Source organism: Apus apus, chromosome 1 (assembly GCF_020740795.1).
Source record: "Apus apus isolate bApuApu2 chromosome 1, bApuApu2.pri.cur, whole genome shotgun sequence".
NCBI lineage: Eukaryota > Metazoa > Chordata > Aves > Apodiformes > Apodidae > Apus > Apus apus.
In genome coordinates, this window is record NC_067282.1 from 138,385,823 (window position 1) to 138,398,664 (window position 12,842).

General features: G+C 36.2%; 1 protein-coding gene across 1 annotated transcript in view; it reads right to left on the bottom strand.

Annotated features, from left to right (window-relative positions):
• Positions 1-12,842, bottom strand: part of PIK3C2G (phosphatidylinositol-4-phosphate 3-kinase catalytic subunit type 2 gamma) — a 201,110-nt gene that overhangs the window by 137,519 nt on the left and 50,749 nt on the right. Inside the window, 2 exon segments of the mRNA XM_051642625.1 lie at positions 3,513-3,644; positions 10,341-10,463. Of these exon segments, the coding sequence (XP_051498585.1) occupies positions 3,513-3,644; positions 10,341-10,463 (255 nt within the window).

Consider the following 12,842-nt stretch of genomic DNA (forward strand, 5'->3'; position numbering starts at 1 on the left):
GATTAGTGAGACACATTATTGGAATTCTGGAAATAATGTAAATCAAGCACATTTGAAATTTATTAAACATCTGCTTACTTACAAGTCTTTAACAACAACAAAATAAAATTAAACTGGCCAAATTCTTGAGAACATTTTTAGGTATTGTGTGGTTTCAACAGAGGCAATGTATGGAGAAGAGATTGCAAAAAGAAATGCTAAATAATAAGCAATGGACTTTATTTAAACAGTTAGGTTTTGCTTCTTTTTTATATATTTCTCATATTCTCTGCTTAGTCAATGTTTTTTTAGAGAAGAACTGGAGTGCTAAAATATCAGAAAATAGCTGCAGTCTTTTGATCTGGCAAGGGACTTTGACATGGTCTTGCCCAAAAGTACCAGAAACTATTCACACTTCTGGAAACAGATGAAAGGAATTTATATGCTTTATATGTGAAAATAATTTCAGTTTTTCTTAATCTTCAGTTCAAACTAAACATAAACAATTAAACTATAAAGGAGAGAAGTCATGATACAATGACAATAACCATTTTGGAAGAGAAAACAGATATGAAGTTTATAGAGAGGAGTACATTCAAAGCCTTTTAAAATAATGTGTTCTTTTGTCCTAGGTCACCCAAAGATCAAAATTCCTAAGAAACAGCCCAAAACTATTTCCCCCCCCCCCCCTTCTTTTTATAACATGAGCCACAACAAGCTTGAACAAAATTATTGTGTTTTTAAGCAGAATAAGATAAAATGGGACAGGAATGAGGAATGTTTGACTTTTATTTTCTTTTTCCAAAGTTTTGTTTTTTTTAAAAAAAGCATAATTTTTTACTGAATAGAGAAAACAGGCCACTCTGTCCTTATCATTTCTGACCCTGAGAAGACTGGGGCAAGCTGGGGCAAGGATTCAAACAAAGATGTTCAATGATCCAGGCAAATACCTTAGGGCTATGGCTTCTTCAAAGAGCTTATTCCTGCCCTTTCTCATATAAATTAAATCCGAGACGTAAGAATATTAAGAATTTTTTTAGAACTCAAATTCACCTCTGAGAAAAGTTTTGTTTTGAGAAAGTGGTATTTTCCAAGTTAACAGTGTTTTGTCAAAAATGTCCTGAGCAGATTTCTTTACTTTCTCTACGTACATTTACAGGCTTTGTTCATTTAGAGACCCTAATGCCATAATCTTTGCAATGATACAAGGTTCTCTTCACATATTATCATGACTCTACAGGTACAAATCTTTTCTTGGTACATATTTTCAAGTTCAGAAGTACTTTTTTGAAGTAAGTCTTGAAGTTTAGTTACATTGCAGAAGCAAGGGGAGTGAAGTTGGTTTCATTACTTTATTAATGTTTTTGACAAAATTAGTGAGTCAAATAAAAAAACCTATTAACTTCCAAATTTTCTGTGGAGAAGGAAATGGCCTCTAAAAATACAAGTGCTGCTTCTCCATTACTTCAACAAACTGATGGTATTACCTATTAAGAATCACCTGACAGCTTTCATCCTGCTACTTTCTAAGCAGATGATACTAAGAGCTAGTTTACAAAAATCTGTTTATGATCTTCCAAAGAAAAGGAAAAGCAGGCTGGTTCAATAATCAGATATTTTCAAGTTTCACATTTGACAAAGGATTTTAGGGCTATCCTTATTTTTAAAATAGCCTATCAATTGAAATGATAATGAATTCAAAATTATTTGGAGCTGTTATTGGTTAAAATAGGAAAAAGCATTTAGGTTTCTCTGTATAATTACTGTAATTGTAATTACACAGCTATCATATTAGAGGGTGTTGAACATGCTATTCCTAAATCATTCCTTCCCAACAACTCAATTTTTATTTCTGCTTTGAAAGGTCATTTCAGCAATGATCTCCACAATTGTGCAGCAGATGAAAGGAAAGTAATCTTTTATCCCCTTCATTGTGCTGACTGTGGGTAGCATGAAAGAATGGAACCATTTTTCAGTAAAATTTTTGAAACTGTCTGGGTGACTTGGAGATCCACTTAGTGAAAACCAGCATGCTTGCACTGATAGCATACATATAAAAAGATATATCACAGGGACATGAATGCTTTCAAGATCTTAAAAAAATAATTCCTTTGGACTTGAATGCTGAAAATTAAGAAAACCTCTAGTACAACACAGGTCCTCAAGAACAGGATTCTCAAATATCCCATTTACCTCCAAAGGTGTCTGACCCCCAAATAAGTTATCCCTAGTGATCTGCTTCTGCATGTAATCAGCACTTACCAGCTTGCTGGGGATGAGGACATCTTAACACTACCTCAAAATAGATTCTCAGCCAGGACATTCCCTCTACCTGTTTCACCCTAAGACTCAGGATGGTAGAAATACTCAAAATAAACATAATGTATGTTTTGTTTAAAAAGATCCACATTATGGAGGAGTGATGTGCTCTTCTTTTGATCAACTTAATGAAAGAAAAGTAATTGAATAAAATGCCCAAGCAACCCTTAAAACTGAGATTTTATTCATATTTTTTTCTTCCCTCCTTTAAACTAAGTGTTCTAATCCCGAAGTCACATAAGAAAGTGATTTTTTTTTCTTTTTTTTTCCAGAAAATAGCAATACTGAATTTTCTTCTGAAAAGATGGAAAAGGTCTCTATCCCAGTCCAACCTATTTTCTAGTGTTTTAAGACTCTCAGCTCAAAAGTTCAATGGAACTCCAGGTCTTTCAAACATAGTAAATTCATACATGCGATCAGATTTTTTTGTTTTAAATGGTGATTGCCACTGTATACAGAAGTAGATGAAGATGCCTCAAGATGAGGAAAGAGCTATAGTTTACAGATGGATTATAATGCAGAAACCTGTGGGACTTGACTGTATCAATCTATAGCCCAAGGGCATGCAGGGCTATGGAGTCTTAATAAAATATAACTATCATTGTAAAGGCTCAATCTAAATTCAGATGCCTCAGTGCTACTAAAATATATTTAGGGAACTGCAGAAAATTTACCTTATGTTTCTGTTTATGCACCACTGCAGAGACATTCAAGGCAACAAGCATCTTTTAAATCATTGTTACACTGTGCACTACATAGAAAGAAGAGATTAAAAAAGAGGAGAAAGCTTCTAAAGCGGTGTGGAGAGGGAAAGGTACTCATTGTAGTCATCAGTAACAGCCCCACTCAGAGCAGAATGAATGGGTGTGAGAAGAGAACAAAAACTGAAAAAACTCAATCATTGTGAACAAGAGGCTATGCTGAGCAGGAAAAAAGGGTAGAGAAAGGCCTCTGAGCAGGCCCATGGAATTTTACTTTAAGTGTTAAACAATTACACAAGCCAAGTTCAAAACCAATGTATTGGAAACAAAGAAAAGATGGGGCTCTTACTGGCACATCAAAAGCAGTTACTGTAAGTGACTGTCTCGTTCTTAATACAGCAAGGTCCTGAAATAAATATTTCTGTCTTTCATCTTTCTGTATATCTCCTAAGTTGAGTGCAATACTACTCAAGAATGGTCTTTTCTTAAGCTGCCAGACAAAACTGAACTTACTGTTTTGGATACAATGGGGAGCATGTCCAAGCAAGCACCTCTGTATTTTTAGAAGCACTGTTTACGCCAAGTAGTTTTATTGTCAGCATAGTTTCCCTCGGAAGAGCCTTTATTCGTAGAGGAAAGTTGATTCTAAAAGAAAATGAGAAAAGACAAAAAATAAAAAGTTTAAAAAAAAAGAGCATTGTTACCACAAGTGAGTCCTTTGTACATTTTTCTAGATTTCTTAACACATATATCAAGCTATAAATTGCAAGAGTTATTCTCTGAAAGAAAATGCAAATGACAGATCCGTTCAACAAACTGATTAATATTTCCAACCATTAACTTTGGTTATAGTACTTGAGAAAACTCACATAAAACCTCATTCACTTCAGTGGTAACCACTAGAGCTGACAACGGCTTAATTAAGCTTTTGCTTTAGAATTACCTTATCAATGAAGGGCTAGTTCAGAATAAGCATCCCCTATGGGCAAATAGTAAACCAACAGTTATTTGCCTTCTTGTGTCTTCAGAGGAAAACACTAAAGAAACTAAGAGTTGCTTGTGAGTAGAGCATGATGATCATTCTCCTGTTCAGATGTGCTTTGGTGCTGTGGTATTTCCCAATCCCAATTTAAAGGGAGATTTTTGTCTTAACAGCAATGAGTGATTCAGACTTTTCAGTGAAAAAATTCAGATCTATCAATATTAACCTCAGCTTTTCATTGACATTTAGCAAACTTGGCTGTTCATTCAATTTGTTGATAGAGATTACATAAACTGACTTAAAACCATAATTTAGAACAATTTTAATAAGGTTTTTCATGCTGTGTGGAGAAATAGTATGTGTAACTACCCAGACAAGAGCAAGTCTATTTTATTTCTCCAGAACAGAATGTTTACAGAGGATGGTGTATTTCTAGCTTTTTCCATGTATATTCAATGCAAACTTAAATTTCTTATGTGAAAAATTAAATTAATTACATTTTTATCTAGAAAGAAAAAACAGTATAAGGAACTAAAGGCTTTTGACACAGTCTCCTATAATATCCTCATGAGCAAGCTCAGAATATGTGGGATAAAATAATGGATAGTGAGATGGATTAAGAACTGGCTATACAATAGACCCCAAAGAGTGGTCACTGGTGCAGAGTCCAGCTGGAGACCTCTAACTAATGGAGTCCCCCTGGGATCAGTGCTGGGTCCAGTCCTGTTCAACATCTTTATTGGTGACCTTGACGACGGGACAGTGTGTCTTCTCAGCAAGTTTGCTGATGGCATGAAGCTGGGAGGATTGGCTAATTCACCTGAAGACTGTGCAGCCATTCAGCAAGATTTGGGCAGGCTGGAGAGCTGGGCAAAGAGGAACCCAATGAGATTCAACAAGAGCAAGCGCAGAGTCCTGCACATGGGAAGGAACACCCAAATGCACCAGTACAGGCTAGGAGGTGAACTGCAGGAGAGCAGCTCCGTGGAGAAGGACCTCGGAGTCCTGGTAGACAACACGGTATCCATTGGAAAACAATGTGCCCTTGTGGCCAAGAAGGCCAATGATATCCTGGGATGCATTAAGAGGAGTATCTCCAGCAGATCAAGGGAGGTTCTCCTCCCCCTCTACTCGGCCCTGGTGAAACCTCACTTGGAGTATTGTGTCCAGTTTTGGGCTCCCTATTTCAAGAGGGACAGGGATCTACTTGAGAGTGTCCAACAGAGGGCTAGGAGGGTGAGTAAGGGACTGGAACACCTGCCTTACGAGGAAAGGCTGAGAGACCTGAGGCTTTTCAATCTACAAAGGAGAAGACTGAGGGGTGGATCTAATTAATGTCTATAAATACATGAGGGCTGGGCATCAAGAAGTCAGGGACAACCTCTTTTCACTTGTGCCCTGTGACAGGACAAGGGGCAATGGATTCAAACTCAAGCACAGGAAGTTCCACGTCAACATAAGGAAGAACTTCTTTACTGTGAGGCTTATAGAGCACTAGAACAGGTTCCCCAGGGAGATTGTAGAGTCTCCTTCCCTGGAAACTGTCAAGACCTGTCTGGATGCCTTTCTGAGTGATCTGCCCTAATTGGTTTTTTTGGTCCTGCTCTGGCAGGGCAGTTGGCTTCGAAGATCTTCAGAGGTCCCTTCCAACCCCTAATATTCTGTGATTCTGCGATAAAGATATCAGATAAGATGTATCCATCATATCTGTGGGGGTTATGAGTAAGGACCATTCAGAGCAGAAAGGTAAGGTGCAACTAGCAAAAAAAAGAAAAAAAAGAAAAAAAAAAAGAAAACACAGTTCCAAATCCTGACAAAACGAACCTCTTCCAATTTGTTACAGCAGCCTTAATCCATAAGAGTTCATACATGAACACACTGAAAACATGGTGGATGCATGATGTAATGTTATATAAACTTGAGATTAAGAATGTAAGTATAAGATAAATTTAAAGAATATTGATATATTTGAAGATATATTTAAAGAATACAGAATATTTGATTTTCAGATATTCAAGCTAGACTGGCAGAACAATGCAACTCTCAGCATTAGGAGCAAGTAAATATAGAAATAGGTATTTTAAAAGTACAGTAGCCTGAAAAACATAAGGATTATAGGTAGCAGAAATAAGACAATGTAATAGTATAAGGTAAAGTTAGATTTTTCTCCTAGTTCCAAATCTGTCAAAATTCTATTGGCTTCAGGAAGATTTTCTTGAGTGCACTGAGGAGTCACTCAAAGAAAGTAGATGGGTTTCAGCTGAAATTCTGAAGGACTCCAAATTATCATTACTGTCAAAATTTCAGATGATGAATCCTAAACATTTGGAAATTGTTTAAATTTGCATACCTTTCCCTTTGAATAAAAAAGCATGGCAGCAATTTCCCACTCTTTCTAATTAACATGAATAGAATTGAGAAGCAATTCTCAACTGTCTTCCCACATGTCCCTATTTATAGCTTTCCACTCTGCTTTCCTTGTTTCATGCCCTCTTCTTCACTCCTAATTAGTTAGAAACAATTATTGGGAAACTAAGCTGTTTTACGTGCCACAGAGAGCTCGTTCTTTTTCACTTACAGACCAACAATTCCGCCCATGTTACATGAAACTGTTCAACAAAGAGTTACACTTAACTTTAAAGCATCATTAAACCTGTGGAGAGGCAACAATTAAAAATAGAGACATGCATTTTCCAATACAGATATTTGCTAGCACTCCTGGTGAACTTGGAGCAACAAAAAAACCTCACAATACCTTCACTGCAGAAAGCAAATGCTTGCCAAAGGTTCCCTAGGACTCGAGATATATATGTAGCATAACCAGATGTACACCAGTGGGAAAAGAATCTGGAAACTTTGACAAGAGTTAGACATCCCAGGAGTTAAAGCATGAGCCAAAGATGAGCAAAACTTCCCTTCCAGTGACAAGTGATACATAGAGAAGGGGAATATCTGTATTGCTTTTAAGAGCTTTGATTAATGCCTGTCTAAGCTTGCCCAGTTTGTATTGTCCCTTCTGACTGCATGAGGCTGAGTCAAATGGATGACTAAGAAGAAGAAAGAGGAAAATGTAACAGTGGCCAGAAATAAGACACCCTGTGGGTTAACAATTTCAACAGCAGCTGAGAAGAATAGAAAAGCTACTCACTGAAAAGAAAGGTGTTCCTGCTCATCGTGGGAGAGTCAGTAATAGATTATTTTTAAGGTCCCTTCTAACCCAAACCATTCTATGATTCTATGGAGCTGCTTTCAAAGGCTAAGGGCTTACTATCATAAAAGAACTCAACAGAGTTGAGCGCTGGGGCAACCGAGCCTTTGCCCCAGAAGAGTATGAACAACATATACCAAGCCAAACAGATTATGGAGAAGAGGCAAACCCAATGCCAAGAAAGTATCTGAGGTAAAGACTGGTAAGCTTAATGCAAATTCCGCATTTCATGTCTGTAGGTTTAACATAAATTACAAAGGATAGAAAAAAGGGGAGATGGTGGAATAAAGATATTAAAAGCAACCAGCTAAGATGAGAGAAATAAAATAATTAAGAGGTCTCAGTCATTGAAATATGAAGCTGATGAGAAAATAAGAGAACAACTTTTGGACTCTATGTATATGTGCTAGAAAGTATCAACCTGTTCAAGCTCTACACCAAGGTAATAATCACACTTTTCAAAGCAAACTCACAAGTTCTAAAATAAAAAATACACTCTTAAAAAGGACAAACAGAAGAAACACTAAACAAGGCAATCTCCTTGGGTAAAAAACAATTCCTGTCTTTTCCCAGAACATTCTGGTAAACACTTAATATAGCAAAGACTTCAATAGAAACCCATGTTTAAACACAAAAAACTATGAATGTAAAGTTCAGACAGTACCTAGTTAAAGCACTTGAAAATACACACTAAATACATGAAAATCAGCAAATAAAGCAAGTCTAGTAGAAAATCTCTCCTTAGATTCCTAATAATCAAACCAGTACTCTCTGTTTTTGGTTTGTTTTTTTCCTCATTTGAGTCAATCCAAATCTAAGATGAGGACTCATTTTGAATTAGATAGGTTTATTTTTTATTTTATTTTGCTTGATTGATCCCTAAATGTGTAGAGAATATTTGACTTCCTAACGTAATACAAGGTCTTCCTGGTGACCTTTCCCCACATGGTATTTTCAAAGGCTGTGATCAACTGGAAATAGGGTTAGATTGAAAGTAGAGCTCAAGGGAAGAAACATGAAAAAAAAAATAAAATTGTCTCCTCTGTAAACTTTCCATGCACACATTTTTTCTTCTGTTTCAGAAAGGTGATGTTATAGCCAAAAGATAACTAAGAGTGAACATAGCTTCATTACAGATGAGCGACCCAGATTTCCTACAACTAGAAATGGTGCCACTAGGTGACATGGAAAACCAGTAATACTTCCTTCATTAAAATACTCTAATTTTTAATGAATTCCAGCTTGAATTCTTGCAAAAAGTATTGATTACTGTTTATATACTTGTATTTATTGTAAGAAAGCCAAACCAGCCTGTTTCTGAGTATGTATTATGTCAGTTAGGCACATAGCACCTTCAGTGATTACATAGCACTAGCCCTACTGTTCCTTCTCTATGTCTGTTCCAAAATATTGTGAAAATACTGATTATTCTGTCAAGTTTGGTGTGATTTTTTTATTCTGTTTTAGAGCGATAGCAACACAAATAGCAAAACCACATTTTCTCGTTACAGAACTGTAACAACTCTAGATGTTGCTTCTGATCTTAAGAGCTTCTTACAAACATCTGTGACCTATGGAATAATTTGGCCTGCACACGTAACTGCTGCTTTTTCCAATAGGCTTTTTGATGGAACAGCAGATCTTTAATACTAATTTTGCAGAGGGAGAGGTTAAAACACAAACCCTCAAGTTTTAGTCTGATTTCTTTACTTTTTCATGGAAATGGAAGAAGGCAAGAGTTTCTGTTCCATTTGTGTTTAGAGAATTTATTTCTATTCTATCTTCTCATAGTTTGTTATAGAAAAAGTTTGTGCAAGATGTATTCCAGAAAGTCATTAGTCACTTTTAGAAGGTAAAAATGCTCATAAGCAATATAATCCCTCTTCGATTATATTTGCCCATGTGTACTTTAAGATAGTACTTGACCAAAACTTGGATAAGGTGAAAATTCCTACAGAGCAAACGGGACTAATACAATTTATTTACTTTTTAACACAAGGACAAGTGTTACTTTCCCATCATACAGAAGGCTGAAGGCTCAACGCTTGAACTCTGTGGACTCAACTGAAGCACTAAAGCAGAAGTTTCTTAACCATAGGGCAGACATAGTAAGCTTGCTGTATCTGCTCAGGAATGTTGTGCAAGAAGGCTACGCAAAATCTCCATTAAGATAGATTTGGTAACAGGGTGGACCTAAAAAGGTCTTCCAGTTGACCAGCTTCAAACTGTTGTGCGTCTTAGATAAAGGTAAACAGAACTTATGAATTACACCCTGTATTCAATTATGACTGAAAAAATCTCTTTCAGATGACATGTAGTTTTTGTTTAATTATAATGTCATCAAGCTGCTATCAGATTCAGGATACAGGAAACACTGCTGTAAAATGCCAAAAAATTTCAAAGACTGTAAATATAAACACGTCATGCTGAGGAAGCTGGAAGAATAAAGTATTAGCACCAAATCATAAAAACTTGTGTCCTTGTTCTGACTAATCTATTGCAAATGTGCTTTTTATCACCCCATTGCTTTAACTGAATGTTGTTTGAGGGAGCCCTTCTGTTTTCAGTGGAGTTATTTTCCTCAAAGCAGTCAGGCAGGTGTCAAGCAATTGGTAGCCTTTATAATACCAGTCTCACATTGTGGTTCCTTCTTAAAACCCCCCCACAAACAACAACAAAAAAACCAACCAAAGAAACAAACCCCTGACAACCAAAAAACAAACCAAACTAAAACCAAACAAACAACACCCTCCCCAACACACCAAAAAACCCAACCACATCAGCTGTGTTCTTTGTTATAAAAGAACCCTTAAAGAAATGCTACAGTTGTTTCTCAGGTTGGATTGCACACCTGTTGGAGGTGGATCCAAAGGGCAGAAGTCCTCAAAATAGAACAGAAATACAGCCTTTGGTTGTATCTCCTTTCAGTTCCAGTATTTCTCCAGGATGCCCCCAGTGAATGAAAGCCAGTCTCAGACCAGCTTAGTTTAGGCAATTCTTTGACCAGACTTATCTCAGTCCTATTTTTCTTCCTCTGCCCCTCCCACTACCTTCTCATTCCCATCTCTTGCTCAGAAGAAGATCCATAATAAAGACACGGCTTTTTAAAAATTATTATTAATATTCAATATGTAAAATCTGTCAGACTTACTTCTCATTCCAGTCAACTAGGAAAAAAAAGGATCTTTTAGCTGGTGTATTTTTGCAAATCTTCACTTGACATATTGTCTTCCCAGCGTAAGTTAGTGAACAGGAAAAAGAGAAAACTTTGTAGCTACAACGGGGAAAAAGAAAAGAAAATATTAATTGTAATGTACCACATCCAGCACAGTAAATCTGGGGCTAACCATTCAGAAACTTGTGAACATCCATCCTTACAGGAAGAATAAAAAAAATTAATCTCAGTTTAATGTCGGTGGGTGGTGGGGGAGTATTTTGGGTGGTTTTGGGGTTTTTTAATGTTTGGAATTCAAGAAAAGTACTTAGCACACCTAGATTCTGCTCCATGTTTTTGTCATTAAGACTAATTTTTTTTTTTTTTTTCATCATTGCAGTCAATGGAAGTTTGGACACAACTTCTTCATCATACAACTTCAGTCAACAGTAAATCTATTTATACTTAATTTTCCCAATACCAAAAAAACAGGTTAGTAATTAATCTATACATTCATGATGGCAGAAACCATCATTTTTCAGATTGCTAAATTTTCAGATTCAGATTATCATTTTTCAGATACTTAACTGAGTTGAGTCACAGCATAAATCAGGTCTGGGGCTATCAGTTTAATATTCTTCTTACTGAAATCTTATAACATTTTAGACAAAGAAGAGGAATAATGTATATTTAGCTAATGATCTTAATTGGTCTTGTAACTTCCAGATCTTCTTGCCACTCTCAGTTTTAGACCCATTCTATACAAGAATGAGGAACATGGGAAACAGAGTCAAACATGAACAGCAAATCTGAAGCAGTTGCAGACTGAAGATGCCTGGCTTTGCCTTATTTACAAAGATGATGGTTGGTCTCTTCCAGAATATTATAGTAACTGTTGTAATTGTTGTAGTAGATAAGCTTTTTCTCTTAGACTTCTCCTTTTTTTTTTTTTTTTAATTGAAAGAAAAATGGTCAAGAATCTCTGGTACCTTTGAGTTATTGATGCAGAGAAAGGAAAAATAACCTTAAAGAACTAAAAAATGCTTCTGCTCTTAAATATGGCATCTTTCCTCTAGAGTTTAAATATTACAAACAGTTGGAGCATAGTGAAGGAAACAACAGGTTTTAATACAATCAAATGAATAAGTATTGCTGCTTAAACTGAAGTATTGATACACCAATATACATACATATCCCTGATTTATACACCCTAAGAACCTAATCCTGGAAAGATTAAAGATTACACAATGCTTCAGTCTGACTGAAGTCAGAGAGGTTCTTCAGAGTGCATGTACTTCAACCCATTTGGGGTCTTTGTAGAGCATTTTGCCTTTTTAGCCTCCCTGTGAGTTCAGAGGCATGACTCTATAGTCTTGACCTAAAGATCACTTCATAGCACCCAGCTGTAGGTAGGAATCTGATTTTTTGGAGCTGTAGAAAACAAAAAATGCAGCCAACATGAAGCTAGCAGAATTATGCCACTGGCAGCAAATATGGCACATTTGCTTGGGATTTAAATGGGATAAAGCAACAAACTGATAAAAAAACAAGAGCAAATGAAAGTGCAGTAAAGGAAGAAGGGTAATCAGTTTTGCAACAGTATTCTGAAACTCATAATGTCTGTACCTATATTTTTAATGAGGACTGTAAAACTGGAATAAGAAATTGGGGGCATAAATATAAAAATTGCCAAAAAGCCAATCCACAAAAGTAAACTTGAGATGCATTTGACAGGACACTAACATGATTCTGTATAACACAAGACAACTCACTCTCCCTTATCCCAAATGATTAAAAGAAAACTGTTTATCACATACTGGTATGCATAGAAAACAATGAGAGACAGTTAGGGATGTCAAAATTCTAACATCTATAATGCAAATACTATATATATGCAGGAATATATGTTAGAATACATGTTACAAGCAACAGCCAGATCATAAAATGTGACCTTCAGGAAGAGGAAAACAAAAGCAGTGACATAACCAGCACAAATGCATTGAATATAGAAATAAAGGAGTATGCTTATGAATTAAGTTAGTAATAATATTTGAGGAAAGCAGGTGTCAGAGCAGCAGTCCATGTTAAGATGGTAGCCATGCTAGCTATGAATATTGGAAAGAGTGGAAAGAGAGATTAAGGAGGAAGAAAAATTTTCATTTTCACATGCTTGAACACAGTATTCAAGTCATCAGAGGCCTTTGGGCCATGTGTAATTTCACATTTTTCTGGTGGAATATAAAATGCAGTGGGAATGGTATGACCATCTGCAAAATCAAGACAGTGATTACAATTCTGTATTTATTACCTTAGCTAATGCAAATTCTCTCAGATTTTTATTAAACTGAATTACAGTTAATGTTGTATAGTACAGTCTCTTGCTCACGGTCTAATGCAAATGACCCCAGAGATTTGTCATCAGTGATTTGGAATTAAAGGTAAAGTGGGAGCAGAGGGAAAGTATCCATTAAAACTTGGAGAACTGCATTTTGACTCATA